The sequence below is a fragment of the Schistocerca gregaria genome, chromosome 2 (genome assembly GCF_023897955.1).
Source record: "Schistocerca gregaria isolate iqSchGreg1 chromosome 2, iqSchGreg1.2, whole genome shotgun sequence".
NCBI classification, from domain to species: Eukaryota; Metazoa; Arthropoda; class Insecta; order Orthoptera; family Acrididae; genus Schistocerca; species Schistocerca gregaria.
The window spans coordinates 944,389,129-944,407,605 of record NC_064921.1 but is presented as its reverse complement, the minus strand read 5'-3'; the positions used below and the strand labels follow the sequence as shown (position 1 = coordinate 944,407,605).

Below are 18,477 nucleotides of genomic sequence, written 5' to 3'. Positions count from 1 at the left end.
GGTCCTTCATAAATTAAGAAAGAGGGAAAGAGGCAAAATTGACAGAAGACATTTCTCACACTGATTCTAAGTATCAGGTTCTCTTCTCGTTATCCTCCAGGCCTCAACCTCTGCTAATTTCAAGTTGCCGCCGCTCATACCTCACCTGTCTTTCAGCAACATCTTTGCCTCTGTACTTCTGCCTCGACTGACATCTCTGCCCAAACTCTTTGCCTTTACAAATGTCTGCTTGTGTCTGTGTATGTGCGGATAGATATGTGTTCGTGTGTGTGTGTATACCTGTCCTTTTTTCCCCTTAAGGTAAGTTTTTCCTCTCCCGGGATTGGAATGACTCCTTACGCTCTTCCTTAAAACCCACATCCTTTCGTCTTTCCCTCTCTTTCTCTCTTTCCTGAAGAAGCAACTGTTGGTTGTGAAAGCTTGAATTTTGTGTGTGTGTGTGTGTGTGTGTGTGTGTGTGTGTGTGTGTGTGTGTGTGTGTGTCTATCGACCTGCCAGCGCTTCTGTTTGGTAAGTCACAACCCGTAGTGTTTCATTGTTAGGTATGGATATTCAACAAATGTGCTGCTACGATCATGAGAGATTGGTATAGCTCATAAGAAAAAATCACAGAAGTACTCAATGACCTTAAATGGGAAGTCTTGGTAGAAAGTTTACACAAAACCCTGCTGGTAAATTTAGTTAACCTGTATTCAGAGAAGACTGCACGATTTTTATGCTGCCACCGCCACCATCATGTATCCTCCCACAGGGATTGTGAGAATAAGATAAGAGTGCACATATAGAAGCACATGGACAGTATGCAAATAGAATAAGATAGAAATGATATGAATATAATAGAGGGAAACATTCCACATGGGAAAAATATATATATAAACAAAGATGATGTGATTTACCAAACAAAAGCACTGGCAGGTCGATAGACACACAAACAAACACAAACATACACACAAAATTCGAGCTTTTGCATCCGGCGGTTGCTTCATCATGAAAGAGGGAAGGAGAGGGAAAGATGAAAGGATGTGGGTTTTAAGGAAGAGGGTAAGGAGTCATTCCAATCCCGGGAGCGGAAAGACTTACCTTAGGGGGAAAAAGGGATAGGTATACACTTGCGCGCGCACGCGCGCGCACACGCACACATATATCCAACTGCACATACACAGACACAAGCAGACATTTGTAAAGGCAAAGAGTTTGGGCAGAGATGTCAGTCGAGGCAGAAGTACGGAGGCAAAGAAGTTGTTGAAAGACAGGTGAGGTATGAGCGGCGGCAACTTGAAATTAGCGGAGGTTGAGGCCTGGCGGATATCGAGAAGAGAGGATATACTGAAGGGCAAGTTCCCATCTCCAGAGTTCTGACAGGTTGGTGTTAGTGGGAAGTATCCAGATAGCTCGGACGTTGTAACACTGTGCCATGATGTGCTGGCCATGCACCAAGGCATGTTTAGCCACAGGGTGATCCTCATTACCAACAAACACTTTCTGCCTGTGTCCATTCATGCGAATGGACAGTTTGTTGCTGGTCATTCCCTCATAGAAAGCTTCACAGTGTAGGCAGGTCAGTTGGTAAATCACGTGGGTGCTTTCACACGTGGCTCTGCCTTCACACACAATGCAGTGGTTTGTAGATGTAGAGCAGACAATACATGTGTCATTGCATACGTAGTAATTAGATATGTGTTTTCTAGAGCACTTGGGCAAATCATTCATGTAACATATAAACAGGAATTGAATTAAAATGGAGACCTGAGTGACACCAAAATTTCTATTTCTTGCTTATGATCTCTATCCTTAACTTTTTTGTGTGTAGTGTAAACATCTGGTCTTTTTTTTATAGCAGCTTACATAATTTCATAAGAAATATAGATGAGGTTAGTGCATTGATGCCTCATGCCCATCTAATATGCAGTTGCACAGTAAAATTAATATGGTTAAAGAATAACTCTCAGTCCGACACAGTACCACTGAACATCTCCGAATAAATGCAAACAAACTAATTTCATACTAAAGTAAAGTGTTCCAGTGCAGCATTCGTGGCTGCCGCATTGCGGTTGCGAAGTGGGGCCGAGGCAGTTCCAGATAAGTTTTAGAGTCTGATGATAATTTATGGATTTGTAGTTTTAGCTTGACGATGTCCACTATGGACAAACGGTAGTTACTGTTATTCTGAAGAAGGTTGGGTTATCCTGACTGAAACCTAGGTAAATTCTAGGTAAACAGTGCAACTGAGGCTGTTGATTATTAAAATTAAAATTAATACATGAAACCTCACATTTAATTAAAATAATAACATACAATGTTACAATCTCTCTTTTGCATGCAAACATGATATGACCTTTAATAAAACTGTACTATTTTAACATTATACATAGATCAGTAACATAAACTCTGTGGATACTGTAATTTGTTATAGATTCATGATATACTTGCATCTAATAAAATGCTTAGTTTTTCATCTTTCTCAACAGTCTATCTTTGAACTTGTTCAGAGAAAGGCCATAATAGATAGTTTGACACACAATTCAGTTAAGTACCTTCTATTTTCTGTGAACTATGTGCAGAAACTATTCATTGTCCCTCAAATAGTTTAGATAATATTTCCTATATGCAAATGAAAATTTTCTCAATTTGTTGATGGAATCTTCAGTGCTTTGGATGAAATACTTAATGATTTCTGCAATCTAATGATTTTTGCAATCCCTGTATCAGCAAAACTAGTGTCTGCTGGTGGAGTATCAAATGCCTACTAAACCGAACCAAATATATCTGCTTTTGGAATGATAATTAAATCAAGACCTTAAGCTGTCGACAGGCATTGATATACATCAACGGGGACAGTTGAAAATGTGTGCCCCGACTGGAACTCGAACCCGCATGGCAGATGCTCTATCCATCTGAGCCACTGAGGGCACAGAGGACAGAACGACTGCAGGGACTTACCCTTGCACGCTCCCGTGAGACCTACATTCCCAACGTAATGTCCACACACTACATTCGTAGTGCCCCTGCCCATTACACTCATTACTTGCGGCAGACAATCTTACCGAGTCCTGTAACAGATTGGGCAATGTGTGTGCATCCGTACAGAAGAATAAGGTCAATGGCCGGTTCGCCTTAACATGTCTGAAAGAACAGATACCATCTTCATGTATAGTTAAGGCGAACCGGCCATTGACCTCCTTCTTCTGTGCGGATGCACATGCATTGCCTGAACTCTTACGGGACTCGGTAAGATTGTCTGACGTGAGTAATGAGTGTAATGGGCAGGGGCACTACGAATGTAGAGTGTGGACATAAAGTTGGGAATGCGGGTCTCACAGGGAGTGTGCAAGGTATAAGTCCCTGCAGTCGCTCTATCCTCTGTGCCCTTGGTGACTCAGATGCATAGAGCATCTGCCATGTAAGCAGGAGATTCCAGGTTCGAGTCCCTGTTGATGCACACATTGTCAACTGTCCCCGTTGATATATATCAATGCCTGTCGACAGCTTAAGGTCTTGATTTAATTATCATTTCATTCTAGAGAGCTGCACAGTCACCGTTGGTATCTGTTCTTTCAGACATGTCCGAAAGATCAGATACCATCTTCATATATTATCTGCTTTTAATGGTCTAATTTTGATCCCCGTGTTTTCTGTGAACATTATAAAAAAATTCATTGAATTTATTGATGAACAATTTGAATCCATCATCAAATGTTTTGTAGCTTCCACCATCAGGAAGTTAAATATAATTTGGCTTTTTAAGTTTGAATAAACTTGATATGAATATATCATGAATATCTCATGTCAGATAATGCTCCATATTACCTTTGCTTTGTTACTGAAAACTTTTTTGTGCATTTGACATGGCTTTTGCCTTTTTAATAGCACAGACAAGTAGTTTGCTGTATTGCACCTAAGTCTTGACAGTAGCTAACCCTCTGCATTAAATAAAGCTCTCTGTACCTATCTAACATAGGATACTTCAATCACGAGATTCACTGTAACAGTTCTTGGCCCCTTGTAATGAAATACTGGATTTGTGGTAGTGTAAGAATACATTTAGGAAATACATTTATCATCTTGCCGTTGGTGGGGAGGCTTGCGTGCCTCAGCGATATAGATAGCCGTACTGTAGGTGCAACCACAATGGAGGGATATCTGTTGAGAGGCCAGACAAACGTGTAGTTCCGGAAGAGGGGCAGCAGCCTTTTCAGTAGTTGCAAGGGCAACAGTCTGGATGATTGACTGATCTGGCCTTGTAACAATAACCAAAACGGCCTTGCTGTGCTGGTACTGCAAACGGCTGAAAGCAAGGGGAAACTACAACCATAATTCTTCCCGAGGGCGTCCTCTGGGATAAAATATTCTGGAGGTAAAATAGTCCCCCATTCGGATCTCCGGGTGGGGACTACTCAAGAGGATGTCGTTATCAGGAAAAAGAAAACTGGCGTTCTACGGATCGGAGAGTGGAATGTCAGAGCCCTTAATCAGGCAGGTAGGTTAGAAAATTTAAAAAGGGAAATGGATAGGTTAAAGTTAGATAGAGTGGGAATTAGTGAAGTTTGGTGGCAGGAGGAACAAGACTTCTGGTCAGGTGACTACAGGGTTATAAACACAAAATCAAATAGGGGTAATGCAGGAGTAGGTTCAATAATGAATAAAAAAATAGGAGCGCGGTTAAGCTACTACAAACAGCATAGTGAACGCATTATTGTGGCCAAGATAGACACAAAGCCCACGCCTACTACAGTAGTACAAGTTTATATGCCAACTAGCTCTGCAGATGAAGAAGAAATTGAGGAAATGTATGACGAGATAAAAGAAATTATTCAGGTAGTGAAGGGAGACGAAAATTTAATAGTAATAGGTGACTGGAATTCGTCAGTAGGAAAAGGGAGAGAAGGAAACATAGTAGGTGAATATGGATTGGGGCTAAGAAATGAAAGAGGAAGCCGTCTAGTAGAATTTTGCACAGAGCACAACTTAATCATAGCTAACACTTGGTTTAAGAATCATGAAAGGAGGTTTATACATGGAAGAACCCTGGAGATACTAAAGGGTATCAGATAGATTATGTAATGGTAAGACAGAGATTTAGGAACCAGGTTTTAAATTGTAAGACATTGTCAGGGGCAGATGTGGACTCTGACCACAATATATTTATTATGACCTGTAGATTAAAACTGAAGAAACTGCAAAAAGGTGGGAATTTAAGGAGCTGGGAACCTGGATAAACTGAAAGAACCAGAGGTTGTACAGAGTTTCAGGGAGAGCATAAGGTAACAATTGACCGCAGTGAGGGAAAGAAGTACAGTAGAAGAAGAATTGGTAGCTCTGAGGGATGAAGTAGTGAAGGCAGCAGAGGATCAAGTAGGTAAAAAGACGAGGGCTAGTAGAAATCCTTGGGTAACAGAAGAAATATTGAATTTAATTGATGAAAGGAGAAAATATAAAAATGCAGTAAATGAAGCAGGCAAAAAGGAATAGAAACGTCTCAAAAATGAGATCAACAGGAAGTGCAAAATGGCTAAGCAGGGGTGGTTAAAGGACAAATGTAAGGATGTAGAGCGTTATCTCACTAGGGATAAGATTAATACTGCCTACAGGAAAATTAAAGAGACCTTTGGAGAGAAGAGAACCACGTGTATGAATATCAAGAGCTCAGATGGCAGCCCAGTTCTAAGCAAAGAAGGGAAGACAGAAAGGTGGAAGGAGTATATAGAAGGCTTATACAAGGGCGATGTACTTGAGGACAATATTATGGAAATGGAAGAGGATGTAGATGAAGACGAAATGGGAGATACGATACTGCGTGAAGAGTTTGACAGAGCACTGAAAGACCTGAGTCAAAACAAGGCCCCCGGAGTAGACAACATAACATTGGAACTACTGACGGCCTTGGGAGAGCCAGTCCTGACAAAACTCTACCATCTGGTCAGCAAGAGGTATGAAACAGGCAAAATACCCTCAGACTTCAAGAAGAATATAATAATTCCAATTCCAAAGAAAGCAGGTGTTGACAGATGTGAAAATTACCGAACAATCAGTTTAATAAGCCACAGCTACAAAATACTAACACGAATTCTTTACAGACAAATGGAAAAACTAGTAGAAGCCGAACTCGGGGAAGGTCAGTTTGGATTCCATAGAAACACTGAAACACGTGAGGCAATACTGACCTTACGACTTATCTTAGAAGAAAGATTAAGGGAAGGCAAACCTACATTTCTAGCATTAGAGAAAGCTTTTGACAATGTTGACTGGAATACTCTCTTTCAAATTCTAAAGGTGGCAGGGGTAAAATACAGGGAGCGAAAGGCTATTTACAATTTGTACAGAAACTAGATATCAGTTATAAAGGTCGAGGGGCATGAATGGGAAGCAGTGGTTGGGAAGGGAGTAAGACAGGATTGTAGCCTCTCCCCGATGTTATTCAATCTGTGTATTGATCACTCAGTAAAGGAAACAAAAGAAATGTTCAGAGTAGCTATTAAAATCCATGGAGAAGAAATAAAAACTTTGAGGTTTGCCGATGACATTGTAATTCTGTCAGAGACAGCAAAGGACTTGGAAGAGCAGTTGAACGAAATGGACAGCGTCTTGAAAGGAGGATATAAGATGAATATCAACAAAAGCAAAATGAGGATAATGGAATGCAGTCGAATTAAGTTGGGTGATGCTGAGGGAATTAGGTTAGGAAATGAGACACTTAAAGTAGTAAAGGAGTTTTGCTATTTGGGGAGCAGAATAACCCATGATGGTCGAAGTAGAGAGGATATAAAATGTAGACTGGCAATGGCAAGGAAAGTGTTTCTGAAGAAGAGAAATTTGTTAACATTGAGTATAGATTTAAGTGTCAGGAAGTCATTTCTGAAAGTATTTGTATGGAGTGTAGCCATGTATGGAAGTGAAACATGGACGATAACTAGTTTGGATAAGAAGAGAATAGAAGCTTTCGAAATGTGGTGATACAGAAGAATGCTGAAGATTAGATGGGTAGATCATATAACTAATGAGGAAGTATTGAATAGGATTGGGGAGAAGAGAAGTTTGTGGCACAACTTGACCAGAAGAAGCGATTGGGTGGTAGGACATGTTCTGAGGCATCAAGGGATCACCAATTTAGTATTGGAGGGTAGTGTGGAGGGTAAAAATCGTAGAGGGAGACCAAGAGATGAATACACAAAGCAGATTCAGAAGGATGTAGGTTGCAGTAAGTACTGGGAGATGAAGAAGCTTGCAAAGGATAGAGTAGCATGTAGAGCTGCATCAAACCAGTTTCAGGACTGAAGACCACAACAACAACAACAACAACGTGTCCTTGGAAAAAATTTTCTCCTTGGCTATCCAGTAAATCCCCCTGAATAGTATGACACAATCAGTATTTATTATTTTATGAACCTATCTAATTCTCCGTTTTTAACTAAACCTAACTGATATTGCTGCCATTACCCATCATGAACAGATCAACCATGTACACATATGAAAAAAAAAAAAAAACATTGCATCACCTCGGTTCTGAGAGTTCCGGACCTGTACAGAAAATTGGAATAGAGATAAACATAATCATCATTTCCGCCCTTTTTATTGCTCATGAAAATCACAAATTGCATGTTGCACCACCATACAGCGAGACCTTCAGAGGTGGTGGTACAGATTGCTGTACACACCAGTACCTCTATACCCAACAGCACATCCTCTTGCATTGATGGCATGCCTGTATTCGTCATGGCATACTATCCACAAGTTCATCAAAGCACTGTTGGTCCAGATTGTCCCACTCCTCAACAGTGATTCGGTGTAGATCCCTCAGAGTGGTTGGTGGGTCACATCATCCATAAACAGCCCTTTTCAGTGTATCCCAGACATGTTCGATAGGGTTCATGTTTGGAGAACATGCTGACCCCTTTAGTTGAGCAGCGACATTATCCTGAAGGAAGTCATTCACAATTTGTGCATGATGAGGGCACAAATTGTTGTCCATAAAGACAAATGCCTCACCAGTAAGCTGCCAATATGGTTGCACTAACAGTCACAGGATGGCATTCATGTATCGTACAGCCATTACAGTACCTTCCATTACTACCAGCAGTGTACGTCAGCCCCATATAATGCCACCCCAAAACAGCAGGGAGCATCTACCTTGATGCACTCACTGGACAGTGTGTCTAAGGCACTCAGCCTGACCGGGTTGCCTCCAAACACTTCTTCACTCTGCTTGAAGCCATATGGGACACTCATCGTTGAAGAGAACCTGATGCCAATCCTGACTGGTCCATTTGACATGTTGCTGGGCCCATCTGTACTGTGTTGCATGGTGTCGTGATTGCAAAGATGGACCTCATCATGAATGTCAGGAGTGAAGTTGTACATCATGCAGGCTATTGCACACAGTTTGAGTCATAACATGACTGTGGCTGCACAAAAAGCATTATTCAACATGGTGGCGTTGCTTCCAGAGTTCCTCCGAGCCATAAGCCATGGGTAGCAGTCATCCATTGCAGTAGTAGCTCTTGGGTGGCCTGAGCATTACATGTCATCGACAGTTCTCATCTCTCTGTACCTCCTCCATTTCCAAACAATATTGCTTTGGTTCGCTCTGAGACACCTGGACACTTCCCTTGTTAAGAGCCCTTCCTGGCACAAAGTAACAATGCAGATGCAATTAAACCACAGTATTGACCATCTAGGCATGCTTCAACTGCAGACAACATGAGCTATGTACCTCCTTCCTGGTGGAATGACTGGAACTGATCAACTGTCAGACCCCTGATCTAATAGGCACTGCTCATGCATGGTTGCGTACATCTTTAGTCAGATTTAGTGACATCTCTGAACAGTCAAATGGACTGTGTCTGTGATACAATAACCACAGTCAATGGCAGTTCTGGGAACAGGGGTGATGCAAAACTTTTTTTGATGTGTGTATTTATGAGGCTTGTTTCTATTTCATAAGTGGTGAGTCCTTCTATTCTCGTGCGAGCATGTACCTTCCCTCTTTCCTGACGAAGCAGCCGCCGGTTGCGAAAGCTCAAAATTCTGTGTGTGTGTTTGTGTGTTTTATTCATTGTGCCTATCTACCGGCGCTTTCCCGCTTGGTAAGTCTTGCAATCTTTGTTTTTAATATATTTTTCCCATGTGGAAGTTTCTTTCTATTTTATTTATATCATCATTAATTTGAACCCAACAATTACTGTTGAATGTAATTCAGACAATGGTCTCACTTTTATATATAAACATAATATGATGTGCCACACTGTTTAGTTCGCAATAAGACATTTAATAATACTGTAAAATATTAAAATTTTATGTATTTCAGCATTAGAACTTACTTAGCATCTGTTTCCCCAGTGCACTGTTGAACTTGGTCAGAATTACTAAAAGAGCACTTTTTGAGGGTTTGTTAATTTACGCAAGACTAAGGTAGTCCCAACCAATGTGAACTTCAACAACCTGTAAATTCTCTATGAATAGAAACAAGTTTGTGATATAAACATCATCATTATTATTATTCTCTTTAGTGTTTGTTAGATGCAATATTTTCATTCCTAAAATCTGTACAATCTGTTGAATCACACTGACCAAATTATATGTATTCCCTTGTGTTTGTTGCAGAAGGAAGATTTCATGGGATTGACAGAGCTGAAAATTGGTGGCTTTGTTTACATATTTGGTGTAATATTCTTCAAGGCAGATGGGAAAATACCTTGTGCCCATGCTATTTGGCACATGTTTGTTGTAATGGCAGCAGGAATTCACTATTACGCCATACTGAACTATTTGTATCCAACAAATGAGATTTATACCTAGTTTTATAATTTATTGTGAAAAAAGAGATATCAGTGAGAAGTAAAAGCTGTATTTTACAGATAATTTGAATTTGTAGTGTGACTAACCTATGATAACAGTCCCTTAGTAGCTCTGTAGTCTTGGTTTATTTCTCTTCCTGAAACTGGTTGGTTGAGTAAACTCACTGTCAAATAACTGAAACAACACAGTTGTGATAAACTTGGGATCTTTTCACATTTATTATTCTCAAAACTCGCAATGATTAGCTTCTCCTGTGGACTTAACACAGTGCACACTGGCAGCTGCTGCCAACAAATTTTTAACAATGGCAACATACTGATGGAACAGTTCAATAACAAACTCATTCTGCACACACAAATCACAATTTGAAAGAAGATCGTTGATTATTAATTGTTCGCAGTGTCAGTCACAAAACTATTTAACACAGGGATGTTGACAACATGAATACCAGAGATGGACTGGTTGACAGGTTTTATTTATATATCTGACTTCAAGAAAGTGTTTCCCCCCCCCCACAACTCTTGAAAACAGAATGTGAACTTAATTCACAATGAAATGGATATGAATAGCAGTGGTAACAATCAGCTCGAATTTCATGAATGGACTGGTTAGGCAATGGAAAAAAAAAACAAGTTATAATTTAGTAATGTTGTTACATTGTAACAATGTGACTATTATTCACTTCATTTGGTGTCATGCCTTCCCATTTGTTGTATGTTAGGATGGCAAATCCCATAGTTCGCAATTGAATTTTGTGATTGGAGATGCCATTAACATTGTTGTGGGAGTAGTTAGTGTTGACACTAGACAGTGCCCATTCAAACTTCAGATTCGAAGAAAATACTGCCAATGATTCTAACAGCAGGCCACTCAGGTGCAGTTCAGTTTAATTTGAAACTATAAGGAATGCTGCTGTATAGTGTTTAATTTGTGATTTATATTTTAGTAATAATTAAAATGAGTGACAATTGTATAAGAGTAAGTGGTTCTCGGCGCTGGGAACTCACGAAAGGTGAGTTGTGAGAAAGAGAAAATTGTGAGAAAGAATGTAAAAACCGATATGCTGTTAAAAAATTAAAACACAGCCAGCTAGTTGCAGCTTGGTAGGAGTCTAGAAATATCAGAGTGTAATAATGTGGCAAACTGTATCGAAAATAGTGCATCATGTGGTTTGCCTGCATTGACGTTTCCGATATTAGAAAGAATAATAATGGCATGGAAACAGTTATTTCAGTTAGCCCAAATGATACACACACAAATGATACTAGTGATTTAGTTTCAGACAATCCTGAAAACTGGATAATAAATAAATTCCTACACGATTGTATCACTAAGTAAGGTCAGGTGGCACAGAGTATGACTGTAATACCAGTAATTCATGCAGGCAATATGCTGAATTATCCAGGTACTTAAATAAAAATTTGTTTTTCAGAACCGTGAGTAATGGCAAGAAACAACAAAGACTGTTTTTTGTATACTCTCAAAGCAAGGATAGTATATTTTGTGTCCCAAGTTTCTTGTTTAATGGAACATCAGAGTTTTCAAAACTTAATGATGGATTTAACAGCTGGAAAAACAGTCAGTCCAAATTAACTACCCATGAAATTTAAGCTGAACATAGGGAATATGTGGTACCTTTAAAAGCTTGAGGACAAATCTGTGGGAGAGTGGGAAAGCAACTAATATCCCAGCTTGAGACAGAAGTAAAATATTGGAGGAACATGTTAGAATTAGTTGTTTATGTGGTCAAAAACTTTTCCATATGAGACTTATCTTTCATGGGTCCCAACTATGGGTCTGGGTCAACACATTGCAGAAATTTTGAGATGGCACTATAGCTAATAACAGACTTTAATCCTTTTCTAAAAAGCATAGAACTTTATGGAAACCAAGGAAAAGGGAGCACATTGTATCTTTCTTTTCAAGCATGTGAAGAGTTTGTATCAGTTCTGGCAAAAAGGGTTGTGAAGTATATTGCAGATGAAGCAAAGGACACTAAATATTATTCCACCATATTAGTCGTCACAGTATTACGTATGGATCAGCTGTCTTTTGTTGTAAGGTATTTATCAAAAGATGGGAAAAGATGGATTTACTGTTGAAATATTTATTTGTTTTGACCAAAATTCAGGGCATAAATCAGAAGAATTAGCTGATTCCTTAATAGATTTGTTAAGTGAATATGCACTTGTGTGTGTGTGTGGGGGGGGGGGTCAGTCGTATGACCATCCTGGTCAGGATGTGACAATGCCTGTTGTTGTTGTTGTTGTTGTTGTTGTCTTCAGTCCTGAGACTGGTTTGATGCAGCTGTCCATGCTACTCTATCCTGTGCAAGCTGCTTCATCTCCCAGTACCTACTGCAACCTACATCCTTCTGAATCTGCTTAGTGTACTCATCTCTCGGTCTCCCTCTACGATTTTTACCCTCCACGCTGCCCTCCAATGCTAAATTTGTGATCCCTTGATGCCTCAAAACATGTCCTACCAACCGATCCCTTCTTCTAGTCAAGTTGTGCCACAAACTTCTCTTCTCCCCAATCCTATTCAATACCTCCTCATTAGTTACGTGATCTATCCACCTTATCTTCAGTATTCTTCTGTAGCACCACATTTCGAAAGCTTCTATTCTCTTCTTGTCCAAACTAGTTATCGTCCATGTTTCACTTCCATACATGGCTACACTCCAAACAAATACTTTCAGAAACGACTTCCTGATACATAAATCTATATTCGATTTTAACAAATTTCTCTTCTTCAGAAACGCTTTCCTTGCCATTGCCAGTCTACATTTTATATCCTCTCTACTTCGACCATCATCAGTTAATTTACTTCCTAAATAGCAAAACTCCTTTACTACTTTAAGTGTCTCATTTCCTAATCTAATTCCCTCAGCATCACCCGATTTAATTTGACTACATTCCATTATCCTCGTTTTGCTTTTGTTAATGTTCATCTTATATCCTCCTTTCAAGACACTGTCCATTCCGTTCAACTGCTCTTCCAAGTCCTTTGCCGTCTCTGACAGAATTACAATGTCATCGGCGAACCTCAAAGTTTTTACTTCGTCTCCATGAATTTTAATACCTACTCCAAATTTTTCTTTTGTTTCCTTTACTGCTTGCTCAATATACAGATTGAATAACATCGGGGAGAGGCTACAACCCTGTCTCACTCCTTTCCCAACCACTGCTTCCCTTTCATGCCCCTCGACTCTTATTACTGCCATCTGGTTTCTGTACAAATTATAAATAGCCTTTCGCTCCCTGTATTTTACCCCTGCCACCTTTAGAATTTGAAAAAGAGTATTCCAGTCAACATTGTCCAAAGCTTTCTCTAAGTCTACAAATGCTAGAAACGTAGGTTTGCCTTTTCTTAATCTTTCTTCTAAGATAAGTCGTAAGGTCAGTATTGCCTCACGTGTTCCAACATTTCGACGGAATCCAAACTGATCCTCCCCGAGGTCTGCATCTACCAGTTTTTCCATTCGTCTGTAAAGTATTCGCATTAGTATTTTGCAGCCGTGGCTTATTAAACTGATAGTTCGGTAATTTTCACATCTGTCAGCACCTGCTTTCTTTGGGATTGGAATTATTATATTCTTCTTGAAGTCTGAGGGTATTTCGCCTGTCTCATACATCTTGCTCACCAGCTGGTAGAGTTTTGTCATGACTGGCTCTCCCAAGGCCGTCAGTAGTTCTAATGGAATGTTGTCTACTCCGGGGGCCATGTTTCGACTCAGGTCTTTCAGTGCTCTGTCAAACTCTTCACGCAGTATCGTATCTCCCATTTCGTCTTCATCTACATCCTCTTCTAATTCCATAATATTGTCCTCAAGTACATCGCCCTTGTATAAGCCTTCTATATACTCCTTCCACCTTTCTGCCTTCCCTTCTTTGCTTAGAACTGGGCTGCCATCTGAGCTCTTAATATTCATACACGTGGTTCTCTTCTCTCCAAAGGTCTCTTTAATTTTCCTGTAGGCAGTATCTATCTTACCCCTAGTGAGATAAGCTTCTACATCCTTACATTTGTCCTCTAGCCATCCCATTTAGCCATTTTGCACTTCCTGTCGATCTCATTTTTGAGACGTTTGTATTCCTTTTTGCCTGCTTCATTTACTGCATTTTTATATTTTCTCCTTTCATCAATTAAATTCAATATTTCTTCTGTTACCCAAGGATTTCTAGCAGCCCTCGTCTTTGTACTTACTTTATCCTCTGCTGCCTTCACTACTACATCCCTCAGAGCTACCCATTCTTCTTCTACTGTATTTCTTTCCCCTATTCCTGTCAATTGTTCCCTTATGCTCTCCCTGAAACTCTGTACAACCTCTGGTTCTTTCAGTTTATCCAGGTCCCATCTCCTTAATTTCTCACATTTTTGCAGTTTCTTCAGTTTTAATCTACAGGCCATAACCAATAGATTGTGGTCAGAGTCCACATCTGCCCCTGGAAATATCTTACAATTTAAAACCTGGTTCCTAAATCTCTGTCTTACCATTATATAATCTATCTGATACCTTTTAGTATCTCCAGGGTTCTTCCACGTATACAACCTTCTTTCATGATTCTTAAACCAAGTGTTAGCTATGATTAAGTTGTGCTCTGTGCAAAATTCTACTTGGCGGCTTCCTCTTTCATTTTTTAGCCCCAATCCATATTCACCTACTATGTTTCCTTCTCTCCCTTTTCCTACACTCGAATTCCAGTCACCCATTACTATTAAATTTTCGTCTCCCTTCACTATCTGAATAATTTCTTTTATTTCATCGTACATTTCTTCAATTTCTTCATCATCTGCAGAGCTAGTTGGCATATAAACTTGTACTACTGTAGTAGGTGTGGGCTTCGCATCTATTTTGGCCACAATAATGCGTTCACTATGCTGTTTGTAGTAGCTTACCCGCATTCCTATTTTCCTATTCATTATTAAACCTACTCCTGCATTACCCCTATTTGATTTTGTGTTTATAACCCTGTAGTCACCTGACCAGAAGTCTTGTTCCTCCTGCCACCGAACCTCACTAATTCCCACTATATCTAACTTTAACCTATCCATTTCCCTTTTTAAATTTTCTAACCTACCTGCCCGATTAAGGGATCTGACATTCCACGCTCCGATCCGTAGAATCCCAGTTTTCTTTCTCATGCCTGTTATAGTCTCAATATTAACTGGGTAGAAATAATATCAGCTTTGGAAGTTAATCAGAATAATGAAACTCAAAAGGCTTCACTAAGGTGTGAGACAACTGGAATGCTGAGCAATCTGCAGAGTCTGGAAACTGTGATCATGAGAACACTCTGGTCAGTGATATCGAAGACATTTAAAGCAACAAATAAATTGTTAAAAAAAAATTATACCAATATTGAGACTGTAATGAAGTTGTACAATTGTTTATTTGAATACATCCAAGAGAATGTTCTATGTATGACATAGATTAAAATGCTGGTATTGAAAAGAGTAACAGCCAAAAAAAGGAAAAAGCCAAGAAAACTGGAAGTGGAAGAAACAGCTGAGGTTGATACTACTTTTGAAGGAAAGGATGATTTTTGAGTGTATGCATTTAACGTTATTGTAGATAAATTGTTATCTGTAAGGGAGGAAAGAAAAATAAATTGTAGGAAGAGTTTTACAGAAATTTTAATTTCGTGTTAATTTTCCCACATGAGGCAACACTGCTATTGAAATGTGCTGGAAAAATTCAACAGTATTACAAGACAACTTGGAAGAATTTTTGAAGCATGTGTGAAGAGAAATGAAATGAAAACCTCATAGACTGTTGCATGAAAAACACGTTCTAGAAATGTTTCTGATTTTGAGAGTATTTTTGTCAACCATTGCAACCAGTTGTTCAACTGAGCACTCTTTCTCACTGCTCAAAAGACTAAATAATTATTTGTGATCTTACTTGACACAGGACTGTGCCGACAGTCTTGCCATAGTCACCATGAATTATGACAGCAGCTGACTACACAGATGTGATTGACAGATTTACTACAAAGAAAGCATTCTGTAAACAGTTTGCCTGACTTGAATGTGATGAGTTCAGTATGCATTTATTTATTTATTTATTTATTTATTATTATTATTATTACTATTATTTATTATTAGCAGCAGCAGTCATTCAGTTACATACAGATGCAGATACTTGGTGGTATATCTATGTCGAAATGAGGGGCGGAAGTATTTTTCTCTGCCTAGGGGCTGAAAATAGCTAAATTTGCCCCTGGTTACAGCACAAATTAATCATACATTTTGACTTGTGGTGACTGTAAGATATTAACCCGTAGATAGTTACGCAAGGACAGTGCGAACTTTTGTTTGATGATCTTTCTTATACACAAGTGCATGAATAATGTTGAATTTGGCTATTAAATTTTATTTTGTTATGAGCAAAAGGTAAAAATCAGTGGCAAAGGAATCGCAATGAGTGAAATAGAAATCTGGTTTTAACTATACATTAGATAACTGTGAAATTAATAAAATCAGACATGAATACTTCCACTGGGATTTGCCCTTTCCCACGAAATTTAGCTAATCTGTATAATTTTCTATGTTGAATACCTAACACACTAACATATTTCCTGAGATCAAGTGGGTATTTTAGTAATTGGCAAAATTAAGGTTACAAAACTAAGTAACTGAACCCTGGAAATAAGCAGTGATTAATTCTAGAATATTTACATTCTGCAAGAACTTTCACAACATTTTTATGTACATAGTGTACATCCATCATGAGGTTCATCAATGAAAAGAAATGAAATATATTCATGATTATTATTATTATTATTATTATTATTATTATTATTATTATTAGGAGTGTAATAAGTGGATGGTTCCAGCTTCCTCTGTTACATCATCCCCTCCCCATCATAAAAATTAGGTTATACAGGTAAATATTGAAAAATATTTAACTGGCTAATTCATTGCAACAGAACCAGCTGCTAAACACATACATATAATCATTAGCATTGAACAACAAAAATTTAAACTGGTTAACAAATATAACATAAAAAATTTCATGCTCTACAACCAATTTCTAGTAGTGAATCTGACGTCTGCAGTACAAAAGTATAAAATTTTCAAAATATACAAAATTCAGTACTATATATTAGTTGCAAAATAATACAAAGCATTTCAGTTTTTTAGGAAGGTTCTTTATATACATGGGAAATGGATAAGAAATTATATATAGAGGACTATTAATGACCTGCTTATTGGCATAATGAGCTTTAATTTAAATAAAAGTGAAATGATAGGCTACTTAAATCAGTGGTACTGTGTGTGTTATTAGACTAAGAGACCACCAGTCAAACCAATTTCAGAGTATGAGGCTTCATTTTATCATGCAGAACCGAGAATTTACACCAATGTTACCAGGTTAGTACCTTTCCAACTTGTTTGGAGTAGATTAGTCTTTGAACTTAAGGCCATAATAACCACATATTATTCTTGAATTTTATGTGTAATTTAGATAAGTCTAGATTTTCTTCTTGAGAGTGACAAGACAGGTCTGAATCCAAATTGGAGGCCTAACATGAAAATAATGGGAGGAAAAAGCACGTAGACTGTGTAGAAGTAAAAAAAAAAAAAAAATTAAAAATGCTTATTACATTATTGATGCTGTAATGCTTGAATCTAATGAGGATAGATGAGGTTTGGCTAAACGACAAGGTTGTGGTGGATAAGTGGCATTGTACATCCAGCTAGTGCTGCTGTCATTTGCTGGTGTCATCTCCAAGGAGGGAAATAAAATTTCTGATTATAAGTGGACCTGACAATGGTATGAGTGGTTTTATGACAAGGTGATAGCCATAGTTGCATAGCACCCAACATAAAAGATTAGCAGTTTTAGAAATCTCTGTGAAAATTCTTGTCAGTGGAAGAACAGAATTTGTCAACCACGTTTTTTTTAGTTGACTTTTTTTGCTTAACCTTGTAATAATCAGTGGGTGGTCTTTGATGATAAGAATGAGTTTCACTTAGTTTTCTTTGATTCTCTGATGCCATTTTTAATGTACAGTTTAGGCATATTTAATCTTTTGATATAATTTAATCTCTTAGGAAAACAGCTTTTAAAGCATTGTTTGACAATGATGTCCCAATACAAAAATACTCGAACTCCTTTGTGCTTAAAAAATTTAAAACACAGAGCTGTTTTAGTCTGCTGAAATTGCAACTGAACAAGCTGATCAGTAAGCTCATGAATTCTTGTACATAAGTGGCACAGCACCACATTACCATTGGATAATGATAATGTTGGGTGCTCTGCAGCTTGCATGTGCTTTACAAGAGACGTATTTTTGATACACATGCTTTACTGCATCTTCAGGTGTCCAAACAAGGTCTCTTTTATATTACAAGATTCTTAAAATTTTGTAGTTATTAATTCATATAAACATTGGACTCAAACATTTTGTACTGAGTCATTCCAATGTTTTGCACTTAAGTAAAATATACACCTTTGAATTCCCAGACTCTTCTCTACAGAATTCATCACACACACACACACACACACACACACACACACACACACACACACACACACTTTGTGTTGAAGAAGCAGTGGTAGGTTTGAATGCTGCCCATTGTACATGGATAATTTTGCATATAGGTACCGCACATGTTCTGCAATGCACCTGGGAAACAGTGTACCAGTACCGCTTATGAATACCATATGTGAGG

At 38.5% G+C, this 18,477-nt stretch overlaps 1 protein-coding gene across 3 annotated transcripts in view; it reads left to right on the top strand.

The window, feature by feature from the left end:
* The window catches only part of LOC126335397 (monocyte to macrophage differentiation factor 2), a 159,011-nt gene extending 149,156 nt beyond the window's left edge, over positions 1–9,855 (top strand). For all 3 annotated transcript variants that reach the window (XM_049998640.1, XM_049998639.1, XM_049998638.1), the window contains one exon: positions 9,598–9,855. In XM_049998640.1, coding sequence (XP_049854597.1) covers positions 9,598–9,792 — 195 coding nt within the window. In that variant the 3' untranslated portion in view covers positions 9,793–9,855. The remainder of the gene's footprint in view (positions 1–9,597) is intronic.
* The last annotated feature ends 8,622 nt before the right edge of the window (positions 9,856–18,477 follow it).